We start from the raw sequence: 23,935 nt of genomic DNA on the forward strand, positions 1-23,935 counted from the left end.
TGAAAGATCACAAGCACAAGGCACACAAGCCCAACCAAATCTTCTCACCTGCTGCTTTCTTTCTTAGCAGCTGTTGTTTACCATTTTCTAAGGTATATTGTCATCCTTCTTGGTGGTACAGAGAAACATGGCTTAAATTAGCTTCTATACAGGAAGTTCATCACAAGATACAAGAGTCAGTCCTCAAGAAGAAACCACAGAGACTCTATGAACTATAAGAGTAGTAAGCCTGTTACAAGGAACCCTTCTTCTTTACCTATTTTTTGCAAGAGAGCTTTCTTCTACACAGACCCCACCAATGTGTAATCTGAAGTGAAAAGGCGCTGAGACAGATTTGCAAAAAGGCAAATTTTCACTGCTTAGTCTAATCTTGAGAGCCAAGGCTCAAGGAGGGATGAGACACCTCCTTTGTTGCCGTAAGACAACCGATATCCACAAATTCTGGGTCTTTTTTTAGTATTTTTGCCTTGGGAGGCTGGGGAGTTGGAAACTGTTCTTCATTAACCTTCAGAAACATGGAAAGAGTTGTTTAAAATAGAAAATAACCCATCATACCAAAATACAGAGCTGAAAAATTTCAAACTACACTGCTTCTATCTTGAACATTATACTAGGGCACTTCAAGGCCTTAATAACATTGCAGAAAACCAGCATCCTCTGGCCTAGAATGGGCCTACCCATTCTACCACTGTGCAAGTGCCTGACACAACAGCTGATACTCTGTCCAAAATGTCAGGTGCACTTTGACAGTTAGCCCCTCAGATGGTGCCACATCTAGGGAGTCTGACAATTTGAAGGTGGTAAGGAGTTTCAAGGTAGGTGGATGAGATGTTTATTTTTGTCCATTTCTGAGGTCCAGCCTTACTTACTTCAACAGTATCTGTACTGTCTGCAGTAATTTTAAGTTTTGAATGGTCCTTCTCTTGTACCTGCACACACCCCTTGATGACTACGTTAATATGAACATCCTTATGCAAACAGACAACACTACAGTAATATGAATGCCAGTCAATGTACAGGTAATAAGAAGGCTTAAATGAATCAACAAAGACAACATTAATAAGGCAGCCTATTAATACTGAAGTCTCTGTGCCTCTCTCATCAGCTACATTCAAGTAGTGCTTAAAAAGTGCTTAAAGCATACATTTAGTATGCCACTTCAATCTCTAACAATTCATGCTAACTGCTAAATCTGATAGTATTTGCATATCTGATAATATTTGCATTAGCAGATTCAATAGTAGGCACTGGCATTCAGGAATGCCAGAATAGAATGCAGGTAGAAGAGTACATAACTACTCTTTTCAACAAGAAAAGAAGAAAAATCCACCCTGGGATGCAGCAAAGGGGCCATCTCCATAGGAGGGTAACCTATTTAGCAGGTCAGTTGGCCTTCTCAGGGATTAACTGCCTTTTGCTAGTGCAAAAAAGACTGATCTACTTGATTAAGAAGTAGGCATGACGAGTTGAAAAGGGAGTCACAGCTAGCCCTCTGCAGCTGTAAAAACTGCATGGCACGCAACCTTGAAGTCAACAGCATGTGTACAGTATAAAAGAAAACATCCAGGAGAGTGTCTTTCTTGGCAGGATCACTGAGGCTACTGCCCTTTCAAGTTCAGGATTCTGCTTCCAGGTGCAGCCAATTCAAAAAACTTGAAAATGATATGAACCTCTTCCCTATGCACTATTTCCTCTTCCCTTCTGCAAGGAATGTCATATGGGCACCTGTTGTCAACATGTTTGACAGTGGCTCGATGTCCAATCAAGGCTGTTGCATGTATGAGGGGAAAATGCAAGGACTTCCTGGACTATTTACGCATTTCATGGTGTCCTGCGCTTGCAACAGCAAGGTGTGTTGACAAGCTTAGAGTGCGTTCACGTTACCTGATTTAGCAACTCCTGCATTTAATTTCATAAACACTAGCCATTAACTGTATGCAAATGCAAAGCAGGTATTCAGCATTTAATGCTCAAAGGAAACTAATGGTCTGCTTCCAACATAATAGTACTCCATAAGCAAGATGCAAAAGGTTAGTTAAGCCTAATAAGCAGACCACAGTGAACACAGAGGAATTACATTCAACCAAAAGGACAGGATGAGCACCAACTTAAACTAATCATCATCAGCTAACATCACTGCCAGCCTGCTATGAACAGCTCTCACTTTTGGGCATTGTAACAAGCTCCCATCCTAACCTGATGCTGTTGATGCATAGCTTCACTAAACAGGTTCCACTGCACACTGCCATGCAAATTTGACACACCTTAGTTTTTGGAGACCTGGAGAAACTAGTTTTTCTTATGAAATACAAGCTATTATAAGTGCTTTCAATTATACTGGAAGATACTTCAGCATCGTAGAAAACGTTCCGTGTTTTTCATAGATCACAGACTGGTTTGGTTTGGAAGTGACCCTACAGATCGTCTAGTTCCAATCCCCTGTCAGGGGCAGGGACACCTCACACCTGACCAAGTTTCTCAGAGCCCCATCCAAACTGGCCTTGAACACTTCTCTTGTACACTTGTAATGTTTTTGATAAATTATCCCCACTCAGGAATCATCAACTTCAAACCAAAAAACTTCTTCCACTTTCTCTGTTCTTGCAGCAAAACAACAAAAGGCACTATTTTTAGTGTTTAGCGGAAAATTACCGCAGTTAAGGAGTGCAGTCGCAGAGTTGGAATTGAAAGGATTTAGAGTCAGAACGTGGTGGATGTGGGAGATCTAATAGAACTTTATCAGCCACATATTTGTGATGCCAAAAAGCAGCAGCAGGATTAGCTCCTTCCTACTACAGGCCATAACAATTTTCTGGACCTTTCAGCAATTAGCATTGCACTTATATTAGAAAAATCATGCCTTATTTGTGTTTGGAACACGTTTAATTTCACCTTTGAATCACACAATCAGGCATTTGTCTGTTTATGAAGGTATCCATGACAACAGTTTTCCTGTAGAGGTGGACTATAATCCACTCATATCTTAATCTGTGCAATGATAAGCAAAAATAAGTTCCTGAGGTTGATCAATATTTATACAATGTTAGTCATTTATCTGCAAGGGCATTAGAGTATGTTTACTTACCAGTGGCACTTCAAAGGGGTCTAGTTAGAACAAGTGTCCCTTTGGCCAGGTATTAACACCTTTGGAGTGTTAGAGTCTAAGACTAAGGAAGCAGATTTCACACTACATGGTTACTGGCAGGGGGGGAGACCGTGATCAGCAAGGTAGCTACGTTGTAGGGGCGGTGGTGGCAATTAAGACTTACTTCATTACAGATATCCAGTAAGAATCACAGCTCACTCCTGTTGGCTTACACAAATGACAAACAGCCTTGTGTGGGAGGGAAAACTACTAGTCTCAAAGGAAGAATAATATCCACCATAAATTATGGTAATAGTTTTATAGTCTCTGCTAGTTAAAACAATTACTTTTTTTCCCTGCCTTCCTTCAGCTTCAGAGATATAAACCATGCATTCCAGAAGTAACAGCACAGAAAGTCCAACCAGACCAAAGCTGAGCCAGCAAAGGTTGAAAGGCCACCATAAAGAAGAGGATGGTTGCAGTGGGAGAGGAAACATGCAAGGAAGGCAGAAGGATGATGTAGCCCAAGCCAGTACCATCCTAAGAAGCCCTAAGGCAGAGAAAAAGCAAAGAAGTTCTTTCAAGCAAAGAGAGGATCTCTCTCGTGATGACTTACTATTTCTTCTTAGTGTCCTCGAGGGTGAACTGCAGGTGATTTATTGTCTTATTTTATATCCTGGATTAAAACACACACACCCAATTTACCATAAAACACATGCTGCTTTCATATAAAGAAAACACCCTACCTAATTTGATACAGGACAAATACAAATGGCAAAGTACATAATAATGGAAATTATAGCTATTATTCCACCTATCAGCCAGAAGAGGTGATCTTTACACCACCCCTAAACGCAAATAAAATGTACTCACAATATAACTGTACCACACTAAAAACACTCATGGTCCACTGTGAAGGCTCATGTAATTCTCAAAGCAGAGAACTCAAAAAGCTTTCCTATTCTGATGCCACATTCTAAGTACTTTGAATACAAGGTATTTGTCACTGTAAAACCTACATGAGGAACACATTAGAGACCTTTAAGATCTATTAATTATTTCTTATCTCCTCTCTTTCCTGTGAAGTCACAAGCATTACTCCCTACAAATCAGAATGTGCCAGATTACAAGAAGTAACTCGCTCAACAGTATTCTAAGATGTTTTTTCTAGAAAAATAAAAATAGCCATTTTATTTCCCATAATATGAAGCTTAAGTGTTGCATGCCAGTTAGCCCACAAGATACAGAATTCTGAAGAGTGAGCATTCTTCTATCTGGAAAAGGAGCCAGATCCCAAGTGGTAAATGATGCCTAACCTGGTCAAATGTAATTTCAGGAAGTGGGAACCAGATTTCCAGTGAGCAGGCAGAATGTTTCTCTGGCAGGCTGACTGCATGGAAGTAGTGATGGTCACTTGAAAGTCCTCACAGGCAGAGGGAAAACTTAACTGCACAAAGTGGCATAAATGGGTATATTGCATGGTTTCAGAGTTTACTACCTAGACAATATCTGGGTAGTTCCATTCTTAACATATGCATTTATATTTACATAATAAAACATGCATGCTTAACAGAACACACATATAATATGAATATCTGATAGATGTGCCAACCTCTGAGAGCAGATCCAAGGCAAACTTATATAGAACACTTCTTTATGCAAACAACGATTTCTTTAAGAAACATTTATCTCCTTCTCACTTACCATTTTTTAAGTTAAAATGCAGATGCCACACCGCTTCAAAATCTTCTCTTCCTCTCAAAAGAGATGTGTACGTAAATATATTTTTATGTATTACACACACCTCATTACATTTGTGTAACATTAAAAAATGTATCTATAAAATAAACACACATTTAAATTCTTAAGATTTAAAGCTGAAACAGAGCAAAATGAGAAACTGAAAAATAAGGAGCCTGATACAAAGATCTTAAAGCATGTCTGACACACCAGAGGAAGCACTGTAAAAGAAAAAAAATTGAAAGTTCATTTTAATTCCTAATTTTCCACCTCCTGTAATGTCCAATCTCTGAAGATCAGCTGTCAATCCAACCATAATTAAGTTTCAAAGTTAGGTGCCATTATTCCCTGATTCCAGAACACTTAAGATGCACAAAGATCCCTCCTTCTAGGCTTTTTCCTAATGGTAAGTATTAGAAATAGATTTTTTTAGTATATTTTTTAACACAGTTACAAAAGAGAGCTACAGAAGTGCTCCAGTCAAGAACAGTCAGACTGAAAGCGTTACACTCTCCTGATACATTTTTCTCTTTCTGATTTCCTCTCTTCGTATTCTACCCTTCTAGGATTACATGTATTTCATTTTGGCTTTAACTGAGATCATTGCAGACAAGGGAAGTTTGAGACAGTTCATGCAGTTGTGCCACTCTAATGGAGGCAGTGGGCAACCTCCACCACCAGAGGATGCAGGAATAAAAAAGAAACAGACACAATCCCAGGAGAGGTGGTGACCTAAACCAGTTTTTCTTGAAGTTCTCATGAAAGAACATATTATCATTAGAAGTGGGATTTTAAAACAATGAGGAAATATTTGCAGCAGGTATTCTGTCCCCTCCAACTTAACATCTGGGAGCTAAAAACTTTACAGTAAAGACATGTTCTTTGTGGGTTTTGTTTTTTATTTGTGTTTAAAAAAAAAAAACAAACAACCAACAAAGAACAAAGGGAATCTATAAGTCACTTCAAATACTGCAGATACATACAGCACATTTCTGAAGCATAAAGCATGAGAGCATTGTTGACTGACAGGAAGAGAAGGTACGTGCACCTGCCAGCTTGCACAAGAATTTCTGAAATACATAGAAGAACATATTGAAAACATGCCTGAGAAAACACTGTAGCTACTCTTTGGTAACAGGATGTCATCAGATATTTTAGAAGATTTAGGAAATGAAACTACATCAACAAAAGGAAAAGTATAATGCACACTTTTAGGCTATACTTTTTGAAACTACACTTTTTGAAACTACATGGTTTTTGGAAACCAGATAACACCACTTTCCCCTAACTACTATCTTTTTAAATGCGTTTTTTTAGCATGCACTCACAAATTGAGAATACCCTTACAGCATTTACTTCCAAAACGCTCGATGCTGCAAGACTGCTTACTTGAGACATGGTCTCTCACTTGCACGTACACATGCATACACAGGGACCCCACTGCCAGCTTTGAAGGCAATTAATCTTCTTTTAAAGAACTGCCATTATTGCATGCCTTTGGAATGCGTGTTGCAAAGGGTCACATCCCCTGCACCACACACCTCACAACATTCAGCTGTCAAACAAGCTCAGTGTAACAACAGAAGCAGATGATCCCAGGTGGGTTTAAACTACAGAAGCCACCGTTGCACACAGAGTATACCAAATGTGTAACACTTCCAGGCTTCAAGAACTCTCTTGACATCTTTCACTAACAATTTAAAAACAGCTTCTAATACCACATATCAGAATTTACCCTGAAACTTTGAGTTGTGAATGCTACACACTGATCCAGAAACAGCAATAAGACCTAATCACTACCAAAGGACTTAAGTCCTTTGATAATGGTTCTGAAGATTTTGGAGTTTATGCAGAGCTAAAAAAAGGCAAGGACCAATACTTCCCTTATGCTTTTTAACTATCTTCACACTAGTAACTTTTTTCAGGCACTTTACATACACAGTATTTTTTTACAAGTTTTTGAGTTTCCTTAAGATCAAAGTAAAAAGCCAATCTATAAATACACATACAGAGTTTAACAAAATAAAACCTTACTTTCTGTTTCTGCAGGCTCAAGATGAAGTTATAGGAGTACTTAAGGCTGAAAAAATTGACTTGGCTTTGCTTGAAGCACAATATGGCTTTGTTACTCCCAAGAAGGTGTTAGAGGCTCTCCAGCGAGACGCTATTCAAACAAAGGCTGAGCAATGGCAAGAAGATGTCTATGAAAAGCCTATGAGAGAGGTATGAACATAGAATTGATGTTTAACTGTAGCTTCCACCCAATTCAACAGAACTTATCTCACTGACTTCAGGGAACGAAAGCATATGAGCTCTAAATCTAGAACCTAACATGAGTGTGACAGCAGAACAAAGTCCAGGGTCCCTAATAAAAACAGGTATCTATTCCTCATTTCTACTGTGCACGTGGGGCTTTAGACATAGACAGACTTGATTTTGTGTAACTCAAACTCTGTTAATCAGCCTTTTATTTCTGACACTGCCTTCTTCTTCTCCCTGTTATCCATATTCAACCCAACCAAACAGATGCTTCCCTATTTGTCTCATTGAGAAAATCTTACCAACAGCTGGAAAAGGCCCACTTAGCAGTAATGGCAGTAATGCCTACCTTGAAATATTCCTGCTCCCACTAATTCTGGGGGAGTCATGGGTTAGTTAGGTCTGCTTGATCTGAGTAGCTACTGTAATGAACTGTCATTAGAAACTCAATTCAGGCAGAAATCTAATATTCTCACATTATACCTAAGTAATGTTTAGTTTAATTACACTGCAGCAGTAGTCATATTTTTCGAACAGTGTTATGTGGATTTTATTTCTGCCCTGCAATGCAGATCACTGGATGTTAAAAACCCTTCATACCAGAATACGCTGTTTTTTCCCAAGTATACATCTCCTCTTGAATTTACATAAACATTTTCAATATGCTGCCCAATATAGATAATAATGATAAAAATATAAAAGAAGAAAATATGCAAAAAAAATTATTCTAACTAGTGTTTTACAAGATTTCTGAACAGAAATGTATGTAAGGATACAGAGCTCATTTCAGAGAAAATTATGTCAGGCAAAAGGTCAGCACTGATTTCAGAGGTTCGAAGGTTAAAATCTCTGACTACAATCTGAAACAGATTTAGTTCTGTGGACGTTAATTTATTTTAGAATATTGTGGCATTATGTCACAGAAACCTAGGAGTGCAAATGGAAATTACTGGAAGTCAAAAAAAGTTTGAAAACACAAGTTCAGTTTGTTACTTTACCTAAGTTTATACATGCTGTTTCCTTCTTACACTTAATGGCAGAGAACGGATTTCTGACACCACTGGCAATTCCAAAAGGCAAAGTTAAACACCCCAAGAGCAACTGAAAGACTAGAAAGGCACTGACACTTCGTATAACTTGGTAAACCTGAAGACGCCATAATCAGCAGGCATTCCACAATTTCCATTACAAAATCCCCCCAAATTAAGTTAGAGATCCATTTCATTTTTGCCTGGATTTCTTAAACATTTATAAAACCCAAGTGAGATGAGGAACCAGCCACAAAGTATGGAAACTGATAATTTAGATCTCCCCTTTGCTACCATGACATGTGTATCTGCTTACAAAATCTCTGCTGATTCAGCTCTTCTAAAGCAGGGTCTCATCACTGACAACACAGCCTTGTAGCCCTGACCATAGAGGATCTTCCCAAAACTCAATTGAAAATACAGTGAATTTCAGAAGGCAAGACTAAGATTACTGGTCCTTTACAAGTCTCTCAGAACTCGCTCATCTATCAAACTTTGTGAAGTTCCTTGGCAAATTTGGTTAAGAATGGAGTGGGGAAATTTGGTGACTGCACAGTTTTACTTACTAGCAACAGGATTCACAGATGAAGAAATGTAGTAAACCAGAAAACAGTAGTAATACATTGTCCTTTGCAAAATTTATGAGTGTGACAGACCAAAAGCATGTCTTCACTGGCTATGAGATTTTTATTTATTTTTGAAAGCAGAAGGGTTTTCAGCTGCATTTGCTCTACAGTTATTTTCTTCCACAACCTAGCACATGCCAGATAAGCCAATCTGGTTTCAGACAAATTGCCACTTCTCTTAAACAGAAAACAAAAAGTATTCAGCATTCTAGTAAACACAGAATAATAGTGTAAGAACCATTTTCCCAGATTTAAAAACAAAAAAATAAAGTTTAAAAAAAAATATCAAAAAACCATCAGAGAAAGTAATGTAGGACAAGAGAAATAAAGAGGAAGGTAACAGAATTTCTTGTGTCGTTTTCTCATGTTTCAAACTGGCGTGGAATTAGAAATCCACTTCTGGTTTCTAACCCTCCCCAGCTTCCAATAACACAGTCAAAGATTAAAAAAAATTGGTGGCTCACTATTTGAAATGTGATGAACAAACCTCCTACCCCTTTGAAAACTCTAAAAGCAGCAAAACTAGAGGAAAGTCTATATTCTGCATCCACCAAGGACAACACAACATTTAATTTATTTTTTTTTATTTTATTCTGGTGCAAATCAACTCAAGGAAAGATGCATTCTCCTCAGCCTTTTAACAAAGTAGATCTGATTGCATCGTCAAAATGTCTTACAAGTGTTGGTCACGGCTTTCTAATGATGACAGCTGTAGGGCATCAGTAAGTTACAGTCATAGGAAGAGACATACAGGAGAAGCAGGCCAACATACCCACGTGGAAACTTGGCTCAAATAGGGCTGAAACAGACAAGGAAGAAACATCTCCCATAATCTCCAGCAATCCTAAACTCAAGATTACAAATCTATAAACAATGACCATGAGGATATTATTACCATGAATACTATTTCACTGAACTTTGAATAAAGAAATGTAACCAACCTGGATTTTACTCTGGTTGTGCCAAACACACAACAAAGTTAAAAGACAAAAAGTTCAGTTTCAATGAAATGGATATGAGACATACCATCCTAGTTTTGACTTCAGACACAAGTTGGTGGCAAAATGTATTTAAACTATTACATTCATGTGAATTTTTAGCTTGCTGAACTATTCACACTTACGTAAGTCCATGTCTCTTATTTTCCATTGTATTGTACAGTATGTTCAAAAAGCCCATATGGTTAGCAAGAAAAAAATAACAAATCACTTAATTAAGATTTTATCACTTTAATTCTCAACAGAAGACATTTATACTGCTGCTTATTAGTCCTCTACAGATTTTGCCAAGAACTGTATATGCTGAGTAAATGTGTGTGTGCATACAAATTGATACTTCTGCATATGCAGCTTTAGCATTTAGACAGAGTAATCTGAGGAACAAAGGGGCTGCTAGAGACTGCTCCTGGGAGAGGATCTCACGCTAGCAGGGGTTCACACAACTTCTCTCTTTTCCCTGCTGGATACATAGGAGTCAGCCACAAGATCTCACAGAGAAAATGCAGGAGTCAAAATTTGCTTCACAAGGCAGTGCCATTATCTCACAGAGGGGCATAACAGGGCTTAAAAAAAAACCCACACAGGATTGCAGCAACCCAGTACCAGACTCTGGTCTGCTTGGTCCTACAGGGACCTGCTGCACAGTAACACAAGCAAGTGTCACAAGGCCAACCAGCCCTACCCACTGTGCAGCTTATGTGCAGATCTCAAGTGTCTGCAATAACTGCAAGGTAGGATCTGCTGCGTCTCCAAAGGCTCATTTCCATCAGGCATTAATGTTTGGAAACAGAAGTCACTTGATTTATGATCAGCTTGTAGGCAGAAATTTCAGGGTTTTCTTATGACAGCAATTTACACATCCTCTCAGGTTCTTCCATATACTTTTAAAGCAGTGGTCCAATCCATTACTTGCTTAACCCCATCCATGCAGACTGCCTGTCAAAAGAAATCTCAAGTTGTTGCCTTTGCCTTCTTCCCCACTTGATCTCATGCTGAGGGCTGAGACCAGCAAGCTGTACCATGCAAGGCAGATGCCCAGTTCACAGCAACTGAAGTATGACAGACCCATAGTTGCAAACAGCATCACATCAGAACTTTACCAAAAAAACAAGGCAGGTTGCCTTCCGAGAACAGCATGTATTCATTCAACAGTGTGACCTTTCAAAAGCTGAGGATCAGAAACTCTGAAGATGGTGATTCACACATCTGTGCAACTGCTGTTTCCAAAAAACCCTCAGACATTTTGGAGAGGGAGGAAGGTTGATAAAATACACTGAAAATTCTCTCATTCTGGTAAACTAGCAGCTGAACAAAAGATTTTAAATTTTGAAATTTCCACTTCCCGTGGAAGAAGAGTGTGGAGAAATTTAAAAGGGCCAGTTTTCTTCAACTTGACCTTTTAAGGCAATTCAGTTCTCAACCTCTGTAAAAGACATGGGAAACACAGCCAAGAGATTACTGTATAAGGCGGTGCTTGCTTACTGAGAAAGCTTGCATATGCAAGGGTTTAGGTAAGAGATGTTTTCCCATGAGAGGTCCTACTACACAATTATAGTTCCAGAAAGCATTGACCTTGCTGGTGTGAAAGTGTGCAACATATGAGTGAATGAGGTGATATAAACCATAACAACCTGCTGAAAGAGAGACACTAAACAACCAAAAAGGACAATCGTAGATTTCTTTACACTTTTGATCCTGCATGAGCTCAGCTATTTCGCAACAGAAAAGACACTCTCTAATGCGTTAAGAAAAAAGAACAGGCAGTTTTTCAAAATTCACATTTCTGTTGGAATATTTTTGACTCAAATGATCTTCAAAGTCTTGTCACTAGTTACTTTTTCTTTATTCATCAAAGTGTGACCAAAAAAGTTAACAATGATGTACAAGAAACATAGATCTAAAAAGCTTACAAAGAAGCTGAGGTAAGCAGGGGGAGACTTGGAAGCCCATGTAGAAATTGAGGAAATTCTCACTTACTCAAGAAACTCATGTTTAGGCATTCCAGCTCAGGAGAAGATAATTAATCATACTCCTTGGAATTAAACTGTCCAAAATAAGCAGTCGTCCTAAGAATCTGAAGCCTCAGTGTTTCTTCTGACACATGAAATTCCTTGTGGGGGAAATGTTGGAGACCCAGAACCAGCGTTGCTTCCCACATTGCCCATTTGTGAATACTTTCCTATTAATAGAGTAAAGCACTGCAAAGCAGCTTGACTTACTAGAACAGACTGTTGTTAAAAAGAGTCACTGGGCTTTGAGCTTTAAATTTCTCTATTCCAAAAGGGATACGAGGATTCCTGTGTTGACTTGATGAAGGAGGCAGTCTCCACAGGGGAAGAGGAATGAGCAGGGAACAAAGATTCCCACTAATACAGACTTTATCCAGGTCTTCAGTTGGCCTTCAGTTTATGTTCCTCAAGCTTCAGCTAGATCAGTAATGCCTAAGGAGGAAAACTTCTGGTTTCATACACATACACTTGAATAACTCAGTGTTGTGGTTCCTTGTGTCTCTCCTGCCTGGCTTGCCAATAATGTCATGGTCTGGGACAACATGACAACAAAGGAACAGCCCCATGGCTGCTCACCCAACTACCCCCCTCCACACACACTCTCTGGGATGAGGAGGACAAAGCTCCTGGGTTGATACAAAGGACAAGGAGGGCTCTTCACCGATTAAGGTCCCAGGCAAAACAGACTCAACTTGGGGAAGAAATAATAATAATTTAACTTAATACAAATCAAACACAGACAGGACACAGACACACACAGAGCAGGGCTTGCAGATGTTACCTCACCCATCCCTTCCTCCCAGTCCCAAATCCCTTTGTTCCTGGTTTCTCTCCCTCCTTCCCCCCAGCAGCACAGGGGGACAGGGGATGGGGTTTAGAGTCAGTTCACAGGCTGGTGGCTCTTGCCACTCCTTCTTCCTTGGGAAGAAGGATTCCTTCCCTGAAAGGAAGGAGGAAGGAAGCCCTTCCCTTCTTCCCCATGGGGTCCCTCACATGGGAGAGAGTCCTCCATGAACCTCTCCTTCATGAGTCCTTCCCACAAAGTCTGGAGCAAGCTGCTCCAGTGTGGGCTTCTCACAGAGTCACAGGCTGCTTGAGGAACGTCTAACTCCCCTGGCACCTGGATCTTCCAAAGCTGCAAAATCAGAGTTCACAGGCAGCAAATCCACTGGCTGCAAAATCCAAGTCCAGTGGCCAAGTTCACCCCTCCTGGTGCCTTCAGGGAATGTTCCACCACATTCCTATTGTCCACGCATCTGTTGTCCCTCTAATGGCTCTTTGGCTGGGTTTGGAGTAGGGGGAGCTTCTCAGCTTCTTATAGGAGCCACTCCTGTGACCCTTCCCTAGCTACCAAAAAACCCACCAAACCAGAACACTCAGTCACATAAAGAACTCAAAATTATGACAGAATTCTCAGAAAGATAACTTTATCTTAGTCTGTGAAAATCATTTTAACAGCATAGCTCCAGTGAACAGTTATGCCAACACTTCTGTGTTTAGAAAAACCTAGAACTATTGCTGAAGCCAAAAACAAATTATTTAAATTAAAATATCGCTATATAATAATATTTAGAAGCTCAGCAGAAATCCTTGGGGAAGGAGAGGGAATCTGACGTTCAAAGTGTGCTATAAAGGTGCCATCTGCAAGGCACCCCTTTACAATGTCTAACATTTGAGGAACAAAACAGGAAACACTACTTTTTAATAAAAATACTGAGAACCATTTCAAAGCTTAGTGCTTAGCCACTCCAGAAACCCAGAGCCATGCTCAAAGGAAGCACAGGAGACAGGATTGCCTTCCACTCTTGTTTTTATCACACATTTACTGTGAAATCTGAGGAAAACTGCTTTTTTATCCACCTGTCTACCTTACAAAGATAATTCAATGTTCTTGTTTCCTATGCAGCTACAAATAAGGCAGCTATTTCTATTCAACCAAAACTCAGTCTACTTCTGTGTGAAGCAAAGGCTTCTTCTGCCAAGACATCTGTTTCTCTACCATAATGATCAATGAGAAAACCACAGCCCTGGGAACACTAACTGCTAATTAGTAGCTGTTTAGGATCGGTCATGGCAGGAGGAGGAACAGGAGGTGACAAAGGGTCCTGCAAAAGAGTACCTTAACCTATTTTTCTAATTTGCCAGATTTCATCTGACAGAACTAAATAACCCTTTCAAAACAGACACCAAAGGATCTGTCCATTAGGCTATTAAATGCATTTTATATTATTAAGCCTTTCAAAATCTTTCATTAATGAAAGCCTGAGTTTTTGCATTTTTTTGCAGCTTGATAAAGTTGTAGAGAAACAGAAAGAAACTCACAGAAGAATGCTGGAGCAACTTCTAATGGTAGAAAAATCACACAGACAGACACTGTATGAACTAGAAGAAGAGAAGAGGAAGCACAGCAAATACATGGAAAAAAGTGATGAGTTCACAAATGTACTGGAACAAGAACGGGAAAGGTAAGGTTACTAAGAAATACTTAGAATTTAACCTTCTTATTCTGCATCCGTTGTAAGTCAGAAATATTTGCAGAGTTGTATTTTGAGACGTCAGCTGTGAAAACATGACTAATTATACCTGAGTAACAGTAGTGCCTCCATCACCATCAGCAGGTGAGATAAGTCAAATGGTTCACGGATTCTTCAGCACTGTGGCAGGAAGACAGGTATGTTACACTACAGAGAATACAGGGAGATACACTAATGTGTAAAGTCACAGCAGGTGAACCCTTCCATCATATTTAAGATGCTCAGTGTATACTGCAGTAGGTAAGTAACAGAATATGAAATCAGACACACAACCTCTGATGGCAGAAGAAAAAGACATGATGAAAATAGGAAGGTGGTTGGACAGACCACAGAAACAGAGGAAGCAAAGACAGAGGATAATGTACAGTAAGCTTTGAAAATAAGAACGTCACAAAGTTCAGGTATCAGGATTGGCACAAACCCAACAAATCCAACTTTAAGTGCAACCTAAAAATGCCACACGGTGTGAGGGTTTCAGTACCAATTCTCAGAAGACAGACAGAAGAATTTAATGTCATTTACTGTATTTTAAAAAAGCCATTTTAAACTGTGGCTTCTATGAATCTGCACTTAGAATGAACACATACTGAAGAAAAAAATATCTAAAAACATTTCCTATTCCCTGGATAGCTACTCCAGAAGATAGGAGAATATTGTGTCTGTTTCCTTTTGCTTAGGAACAGCTTCCAGATGGAAATGTTTGGGTGTGAGAATGTTGAGCCTCTTCTAAACTCACAGCATGCATAGATAATTCTTCCTCTGCTTTGCCTGTGTAACATCATGTTCCATGTATTTTGGCAGCGTTCACACTTCGAGCTACACCTCTCTCCTGCAGGTCTATCTAACATAGCACATATGCTTCCTATGGAGTACGCAGCCATATTTATGGATTGCAATTAAAACACCTAAGGAAAAAACCCTTTGCTTCTCAGAAAATGTATACAGATGCAGGCAAGCACAGGCACACACAGAAAAGCACATACAAAGTCCCCTCACAAGGCACAGAACTGAATTTTTTTCTCCAAGAACTGTTTTCTGTGAAACATTGTCGTATCAGGACCAAAACTTGAGATGAATGGAAGCTTTTATCTCTGCTGTCTTTTCCTCAAGAAGTAGGAGACACTCATCTCCTAGAGACACAGCTAACTACAGTTGCTAAAAGTGGCAAAATGTTACATCAGACACATGTGCTCACACAGCATGAAAAGCTGCACAGAAGGAAAGACTAAGCATCAGAGTCTTTGTAGGTTTTTTTTCCTCATGAAAACAGGGTACACAGGGGATTAAAGCTCTTTTCCCTCCATATTCCCCCCAAGGAGACAATAAAACAACAGTCTTATCTGCAACATCTAGTCTATCTGCCTGGAAAAGGGGGGGAATAGGAGAGGGCCAGGCAGGGGAATACTGAGATGTCTAATGAAACCTTAGAGGATATAATAATAGATTTCAGATTAAGTCTCAATTTTCGTATTTTCTTTGGAGGACGTATTTTATGTGGAAAACCTTAAGGGGGTGTGATGTCACGTGTTGAGCTGATTCCAAAATGTTTGCCAAGTAATGTTGCCATCAAGATCTCTAGTCAATTGCCTGCCATAACAAAAAAAGCAAAAAAAAAAACAAAAAAAAAACCAGCCCAAAAAAACACCTACCAACAAAAAAGCTCACAACTAAAAACCGTTCACCACGTTAAAGCACAGCTTTCCTTCTACATTAGCCTGCCTAAATTGACATTCAGATTACAGACCCATACACAACAAAGTGAACTCTTCTTCCATTTCACAAAACTTAGTCCCAGTTAAAATTTTCTCAGGATGTGAATTTTGCATTTGGATTAAGAACAAGTAGAACTCTGAAAAGTTTCATACATAAAGTAGTGACCAATTTTTGTTCCTCCCCTCAATTCAAGTAAAAAAATAAATTAATCAGAAAAGTATTAAGCATTCATAGATGAGCTACAAAAAAAAAACCAGCCCAAAAAAACACCTACCAACAAAAAAGCTCACAACTAAAAACCGTTCACCACGTTAAAGCACAGCTTTCCTTCTACATTAGCCTGCCTAAATTGACATTCAGATTACAGACCCATACACAACAAAGTGAACTCTTCTTCCATTTCACAAAACTTAGTCCCAGTTAAAATTTTCTCAGGATGTGAATTTTGCATTTGGATTAAGAACAAGTAGAACTCTGAAAAGTTTCATACATAAAGTAGTGACCAATTTTTGTTCCTCCCCTCAATTCAAGTAAAAAAATAAATTAATCAGAAAAGTATTAAGCATTCATAGATGAGCTACTTCTTTTCTCAGCCATAAGCAGTACCCTCTTCCAAGTGTGGAAGGGTATATAAAATTCCTAACAGTATTTCAGTTTCTAAGCAAAATCTGAAATTCCATTCAATTAGTGAAAAAAGTGTCTTGCTTTCATCAAGGTCACAGATGCTAATGATATCCTTGAAGAGCACAGAATGGATGTAAGACAACTAAGGTACATGATTAATGTGATTATGTGGTTAAAATAAAATTAAAAAATTAAAATTATGAGACAGTGATGCTCAAGCACTGAAAACTACTCTTGACAGCACAAATAAAGAAATTATCAGTCAATTCCAACTCTTACATATCACAGAATCACAGAATGTTAGAGGTTGGAAGGGACCTCTGAAGATCATTGAGTCCAATCTCCCATCCAGAGTAGGACCGAAAAACCCACACACAACTAGGGCAGATCACTCAGAAAGGCATTCAGACACGTCCTGAAGGTGTCCAGAGAAGGAGACTCACAGCCTCTCTGAGGACCCTGTTCCAGTGCACTGCAACCCTCACAGTAAAAAGCTCTTCCATATGACTGACCTTATTTTCAAGTAAAGCAGAGAGAAAGCATCTCCTTGTTCTTATGTATGTGCTCAAGAAGTAGAGAACTGAAGAATTCTTATATGAAAATTTTAGTGCTGAACTAATTCATCAGACAATCATGCTTTACAAAAACTATGCAAGCCTCCATCACAAGGGCCTTTCTACTGCCTTACTATCTCCATACAACACATTTCTCATTAGAAGAGTTAGAAAACATGTTTGGATCATGCAAAACATTAGCAGTCTTCACTGTGTCCATTAAAACCCTTCACCTTAATAATACAAGAACCCCTTTGATTCCATAGCAAGACAACAAGGCTAAGTTTGGCCCCAGCAGTTGTATATTGTCAGATGTGGGAGTTTAAACTTATGACAGGACTAGAGACACCTTTCTAAATGTGAGAACTGGTTAGTGTTTAATGTTAACTCTTTAGGCGTTTTAAGCATTTTTCTTGTTGCCAGCCAAACATAATCCTTCATAGTCCTACTACAACTAAGAGGCAAAAATTAAGTCTTCCAAATTGAAAAGTCTCAACATCTAGCAACAGACATTCACCACTAGAAGAATGATAAAGTCATGCTACTATCAGTATTTTTATTAATCTTCACTCATACACACTTTTAAAGCATGTAGTCACTGACCAACCCCTATCAGATAAGAAACAGTTTTCTGGAGAAAGGGAGGCTGATGGGCAACAACTGGATAGATCTTTCTTACAGTTCAACATGAATTGCACTCTGCACATGCGCAGAAAAGACAGGAATACACAAAGACAAGCTACACGTCCATTACAAAGTACTAGACAAAGTCTACTGGAGTGTAGAAGGGACAATGTTTTTGTACTGCTGAAGCCTAAAGAAACAGCAGCTCCTAAACTCACAGGAATGTGAAAGAACTCCAGAAGTTAGGTACAGAGACTACTGGGTGCACCTGAAGAACTATAGCATAAAAGCCATTGAGCTTGTTTAGAGGCTCTTGCATATGATGGGTTTGGGGGATGAAAGGCAGAATCAAGAAGTAGAAAGAATAGATTAGATTAGATTCAAATCCAGGTTCCACTCTATTTTCCCTGAGGATGAACTTACTTATTCAAATACATTTATACACATTCTGTGTTTTTGTAGGACAATGAAATAATAAAATCTGCCATTTTTAAAAACATATTACCAAGCTAAAACACATCTACATGCACACAAGTATGTGTTTATATATTACTCTCCACTCCCCAAAAAAACAAAACACCAAACCAACAATGGAAGAATACAATGATTAGCACTACAACAGCCCCTTTCCTCTGCAAATCTCAAGGAGTTTTAAGTATTACACAAGAACAGTTATTACCAATTTTCTGAACACTAAAAGGAATGGGAGATGTAAGTTGAAGAAAACAGTCACAGTCACCATTTTAAAAAGTGAATGCTCAATAGAACAGAAAAAACAATAGCAGTTTGCTAATAAGCAATGCAAATTGATTTTTAAAGGCAGTTATGATAAATGTTGCTCACAGGAATCAAAATATTAGCATAAAACTCTGCAGGTGGTATAGCAGTAATAAATAAGATCTTTAGTGTAACAATCATCTACTAAGATGAGGGTTCTTTGCTACAGAGAGGAAAGCCGTAAGTTTTTTGCTTTAGCCCAGAATTCACACTCACAAAGGCCACATCGAGATAACAGTCCAAAGAAGAAAACACTGTTTACATATAAGATAAACCTAACATTTCCTAAAAGGAAACTTACTCCTTATGCTTTAAGCAAATGAAAAACCCTGAGCCAAACAACCAAACTCCACTGTATCAAACATTTCTTCTTAAAACATGAAGTAAAGGGCATTTTCAGTGTTAGGATAAAACTTACTAACTGATACAAGGAATCAGCATTCCCTGAGCATAAAAAAATGGAACTTGATCTGCAAACATCTCATGACTGTAGTCTTTCTTATCTAACAAAACACCATAAAACACTGTGGTTGTTGCTCCAACTGCTGTCCCCCTCAAGGTTACTAAGTTAATACCATGTGTTGTCTAGTGATACAGGCTAGAAGAGTTCTCTAGAGGTCTTCAGCACAACCTGCTGAGTGCAGGGCTAACTTCACAGTCAGATCAGGTTTCTCAGACCCTGTCCAGCTGACTGTTGAAGATCTCCAAGAGACAGTCTTTCTGCTGGTGCCTGGGCTCCTGACATAGTCTTTGCCATCCTCACCAGGAGACCTTTTCCCTCAGTTTCACTGTAGGCATAATTCTGGTCTGGCATCTCTCCCATGTTCAACTAAAACTGCTCTCATTAAAGGCTAAGGAACTTTTCTTCTGGCAAACCTCTGAACCTAATCCATCTTCACCGTCTCTGATCTTTTGGCTGCCTTAGACACAAATGAAGATTCAGCACCTCCATGCCATATTAGCCACAGTTTCTGTGACTCCAGTTGGACTCATTTCTCTAAACGTTCCCACATTGTACTCTGAGTTGCAAACTCCTCATTGTGCATCTGCTACTCTGTCCATAGGACTTAGCAGGTCTTACTCTTTTGGTCTTCTCTTTATCCATGCACACTCTGTTCTTCTCACAGAAAGTCAGAGACAGCCATCATCTCTATGCTGATGACTCCAGTCTACTCTAACCATGACCCCAACAACAAATCTCAGCATTTGTGAGCAACCTGCCATCATCCGCAACTCCACAAGACTAGAAGGGAACTCAGCCTCTCCCCTGGCTTCATCCTTAAGATTCTCTAATACCTCAGTTCTTAAAACTGGGGTAACCAAGTTATACTGTTTGTCACTCAGCCTGTGATAACCAGGCACAATTTCCACCTAAGCCTTTCACAAATTCTTCGTCATAGAAACTCCAAGAAAAATTAAAAATAAAAAAATTTTAAAAGCAACAAAACAAATCAAGCAAGTAAACAAAAATGAAAAAAAACCAAACACACAAAAAAACCCCCAACAAAACCCCACAAACAAAAAAAAAACAACAAAAAAAACCCACCAAAAAAACACAACAAATAAACCAAACATATCTTTCTGCCCATCCAAATAACTCAGTCCTTCTCCAGGCTCTCACTTGAAAAATATTTTTATCATTTCCACATAAGCTGTTAAACTCCTCTGTGTTTGTTCACTGGACGCACACTCATTACTGCATTAGGGCTATGTGTTTCCTCTTGTGTACCCTTTACCTTCCCCTTCTGTACACTCTTACCTTCTCATGCAATGTTAACACATAGAATAAACATCACCTTAAAAATGTACCAAAATTAAATAATATATTATGTTATAATACTGCTCAGGTATTGAGTAGGTAGAAAATAGGACTTCATAAAACTGAACACTCTAGGTTACATGGATTGGTTGTTTTATATTTAGTGTCAGACAAAAGCAATCGCTACACACAGTAGGTAAAGTCACCAATGCTTGAAAACTGGGACAGGGCACCAAGGAGAGAAGGAAACATCTCAGCTAAAAGGTGAAGTGTTTTAGTATGTTGACAGCATAACACTGCTGTATTTCAACTCTGACACCTTCACACATTTGGAATAAAAATATTTCAGAGCATGCCCAACTCTGAAAATTCAATATTCTGTAACAGCAAATACAATTAATATTTGCTGGTTTTCTTAATGAAGCCAATTAAATATTATAAGAAGCAGGAACTTATCTCTACAGAAAACTACAGTAAAAATAAACACTGTCAACTTATTTATTCTACATGAGTTACCAGCAGTTTTTAATTTCATGCACACTGAACTATTGTTGTAGATTGCATTGTACTCAAATGCAATCATTTCCTTTTAGCTTTCTGGCAATGAGTTATGTATATTACATATGCCTGAGACTATGTCTTGCAAGTTGTGAAATGGATGCCAGATCTCTGTACATTTGACCTTTTTCATGGGTATCTAGCGTTCTGAAGGTGAAAAAGAGAGACCCACCACAAGCAAAACATTAGCTTTCTTACTCTGCATTACACCCCAATGGGAGAGTCCCACTAATAACACCACTGAGGCACTAAGACAGAATCTCAGGGAAGTGATGTATACAGATTAATTACCTCATGCTTGTATGTGAAAAACTATGCACCATTGCACTACATAACTTTCAACAGATGTTGTGAAATCAAATGCTTGTCAAAATTCAAGGATTCAAAAATCTTTACAAAAGTTTCTGTGCATGATGGAAGGTTGCAATACTTTACCATAAAGAAAAAAAAAAATAAATCTAGGTTAACAAAGGGATTTTTTAAACCCCAAATTCAAATAAGGTCACATTATGTTTATTCAAAGCAAAAATTAAGAATAAATAAAAACTGAAACAGGGCTTTCAACTCTGTGTTAACACAGCTGAGAAATTTTCTAGATCCATGGTGCAATTCTAAATTATTCAACCTACTGTAATCAGCAAGCAAATGCAAGACCTAGGTGGCAACCATTTCTCACACGACTCCACTGACACTGGTGGAATGACAAGCGAGAAGCGAGTCTCACATTTAATTTCTCTAAATTCTTAGCAGATAACATGTCTGTTCACTGCTTCAGGTACACTGTCATGGCTACCAGCTGATCCTATCATTGTATACTTTTAGGCCAGGGAGGACACAGTGAAAACCTTTAGTCAAACAATGTTCTACACTGCTACCCTCTCACCTCTCATGAGTGGTGAAAGTGACTGTTGTTGACATATGACCTTCCTGCAAAAGGATGAAAATTCTTCTGAAAGGGATGACCATGGAAAACCACCTCTGGTCAGCACTTTTAACCCTAGAGTCAGAGCTCAAAGATGATCTTTCTAAGATGGCAAGTCACAGAATATTTATGGCTCTTCTAAATCAACACCAACTCCATATACTCTGTTTGGAACCTAATCAGTGACCAGTCCCGACAATGAAGCACTGGCCAAATATGCTCATGGTGAAGCACTGCCCTCAGTAAAGGGCAGTCACTGTATCCCCTAATTTACATTTCCAAATAAGACTGAGTGCACTGCTCTGTGTGCAATACAGCAGTCTAACCATAACCAACAATAGAAGTGGATGACTGCAACAAGACCTGTGACCAAAAAAAGACACGGTACACTTCTGATTCATTCCAGGGTGGGGCTGGGAGAGAGGGAGAAATTGGCACAGGATTTTGTAACTGAAGTTTGAAAATAAAACATACAACATCAGAGAGAGAGAAAAAAGTATAAATTGTTCTCTGAGATAGAAAGTTTGACACTATCGTAAGTTTCCAGAACAAATCATTGCTATGGGAAAAGTTATTCTCCTGTTCAAGTGTGGAGGAGGAGGAGAAGTCTCAATGAAGTTAAGATCTTTCTTGTGACAGGAAAATTTAAGGGACTTACAAGTGCTATAAATAGTTTCATATCTTAAGAACAGGCAAGAGAAAAATGGCCATGAGAACTGAGAGTGCAGGTCACACATCATTTACCAAGACCTGCAGTCTAAACTCATAAGCAAGTTTCCCATGGCATACTATGAGCTTCAATCCATTTATGCCCAGCTACAAAATCTCTGAGCATTATATACACATATGAAAGAGGAGACTGAAACAGTTTAAGAAAAATGCTACAGCCTCAGTCTCTATGCTAAGACAGTAATTTTAAACAAAGCATAAAACCAAAAATCAGTAGCAGTAAATCTGTTGGGAACAAAGATTACTGGAAAAAATAAACACCAAAATCTTCCACAATAACTTTGATTTTCATATAAGTATATTATTTTTTTCTTTCTTGAGCCACGAATGCCCACTGTAAAACTTTTCAGGAAAACACCACAGACTTGCACAAGTTAACACATAACCTATTTAGTGTATGAAGACCAAAAATGTGAACCTTTAAGGAATTCTGTTCAGCACTTGAACCCTTCTGCTAAGAAGACTCGGAAAACAGCCACAAAGTACATATAGTTTCCAAAATAAACCAAAAGGTCAGGAGGGACTTAAGAACTTATGCTTTTACAATTTCTTTTTCAGACTGCTATATGAGAGGGGGAGTCAACAGGATGAGTGGATGGCTCAGAGTAGGAAATGGGAGTGATTTGAAGTAGATACAAGAAAAAACATTAGATCATCTAGTCTCATCCCTGGCAACAAAGGGTTGTTCTCCAAGCATACTGTTGATAATTTCTCTTTTCATTACAAATGTCCAAAGTACAGAAAGGTGTCAATCCCTGTAGAACTGCTCTATTAATTCTGCATTGTAATAAATGAAATTATCTTTTTCTATTCATTCAATAATACATTAGCTGTAAAACCCAAGACAACAGCTCCTGGGAGGCAAGAATTCTAGGTACTCCAAAGACCAAGCAGGTAGAGAGACATAACCAGTCCCCTTCACCCTCCCACAGAAAAGCTTGTGCTGGGAAACACAACTGGTAAAAGCTAGAAGTTGTACAGTCATACTGACAACAGAAGGCTACAGCTATAAAAGCTATCAAACCATCAGTTGATCTTCAACAATGTCTAATTTTCAAGCAGAAAAAACCCAAAACCAACAGTTGTGATCAGACTACTAAAAGGGAAGAGGGGAAGTATTTTGTCATGAACAAGTTGTACTGTTCCCCCAAAATAGGAAATTAAAAGTGCCAAAGGGACAATAACACTGAAAATACCCAGGCAGCTAACTGACTTACAGCTGCCAAATTTGGCCTAGCATCAGTTACCTTTTCCCAGGCCCTACCTTTGTCAAAAATGTTGCAAAATAAGGGAATCTCACTGAATCCAGAAACATGGTTGTTTTCAAATGTGCATGGGAGCTTGATAAGATACACCTTGCACACATCCGTTTTCATTCTCTGCTCAAGATACTCCT

The 23,935-nt window shown here is 38.8% G+C and overlaps 1 protein-coding gene across 1 annotated transcript in view; it reads left to right on the top strand.

The window, feature by feature from the left end:
* The first annotated feature begins 3,472 nt into the window (after positions 1-3,472).
* FILIP1L (filamin A interacting protein 1-like) overlaps positions 3,473-23,935 on the top strand; it is a 66,214-nt gene continuing 45,751 nt past the window's right edge. Inside the window, exons 1-3 of the mRNA XM_009993343.1 lie at positions 3,473-3,736; positions 6,875-7,048; positions 14,032-14,210. Coding sequence (XP_009991645.1) covers positions 3,473-3,736; positions 6,875-7,048; positions 14,032-14,210 — 617 coding nt within the window. The remainder of the gene's footprint in view (positions 3,737-6,874; positions 7,049-14,031; positions 14,211-23,935) is intronic.

Source organism: Chaetura pelagica, unplaced genomic scaffold, assembly GCF_000747805.2.
Source record: "Chaetura pelagica isolate M959 unplaced genomic scaffold, ChaPel_1.0 scaffold101, whole genome shotgun sequence".
Classification (NCBI taxonomy): domain Eukaryota; kingdom Metazoa; phylum Chordata; class Aves; order Apodiformes; family Apodidae; genus Chaetura; species Chaetura pelagica.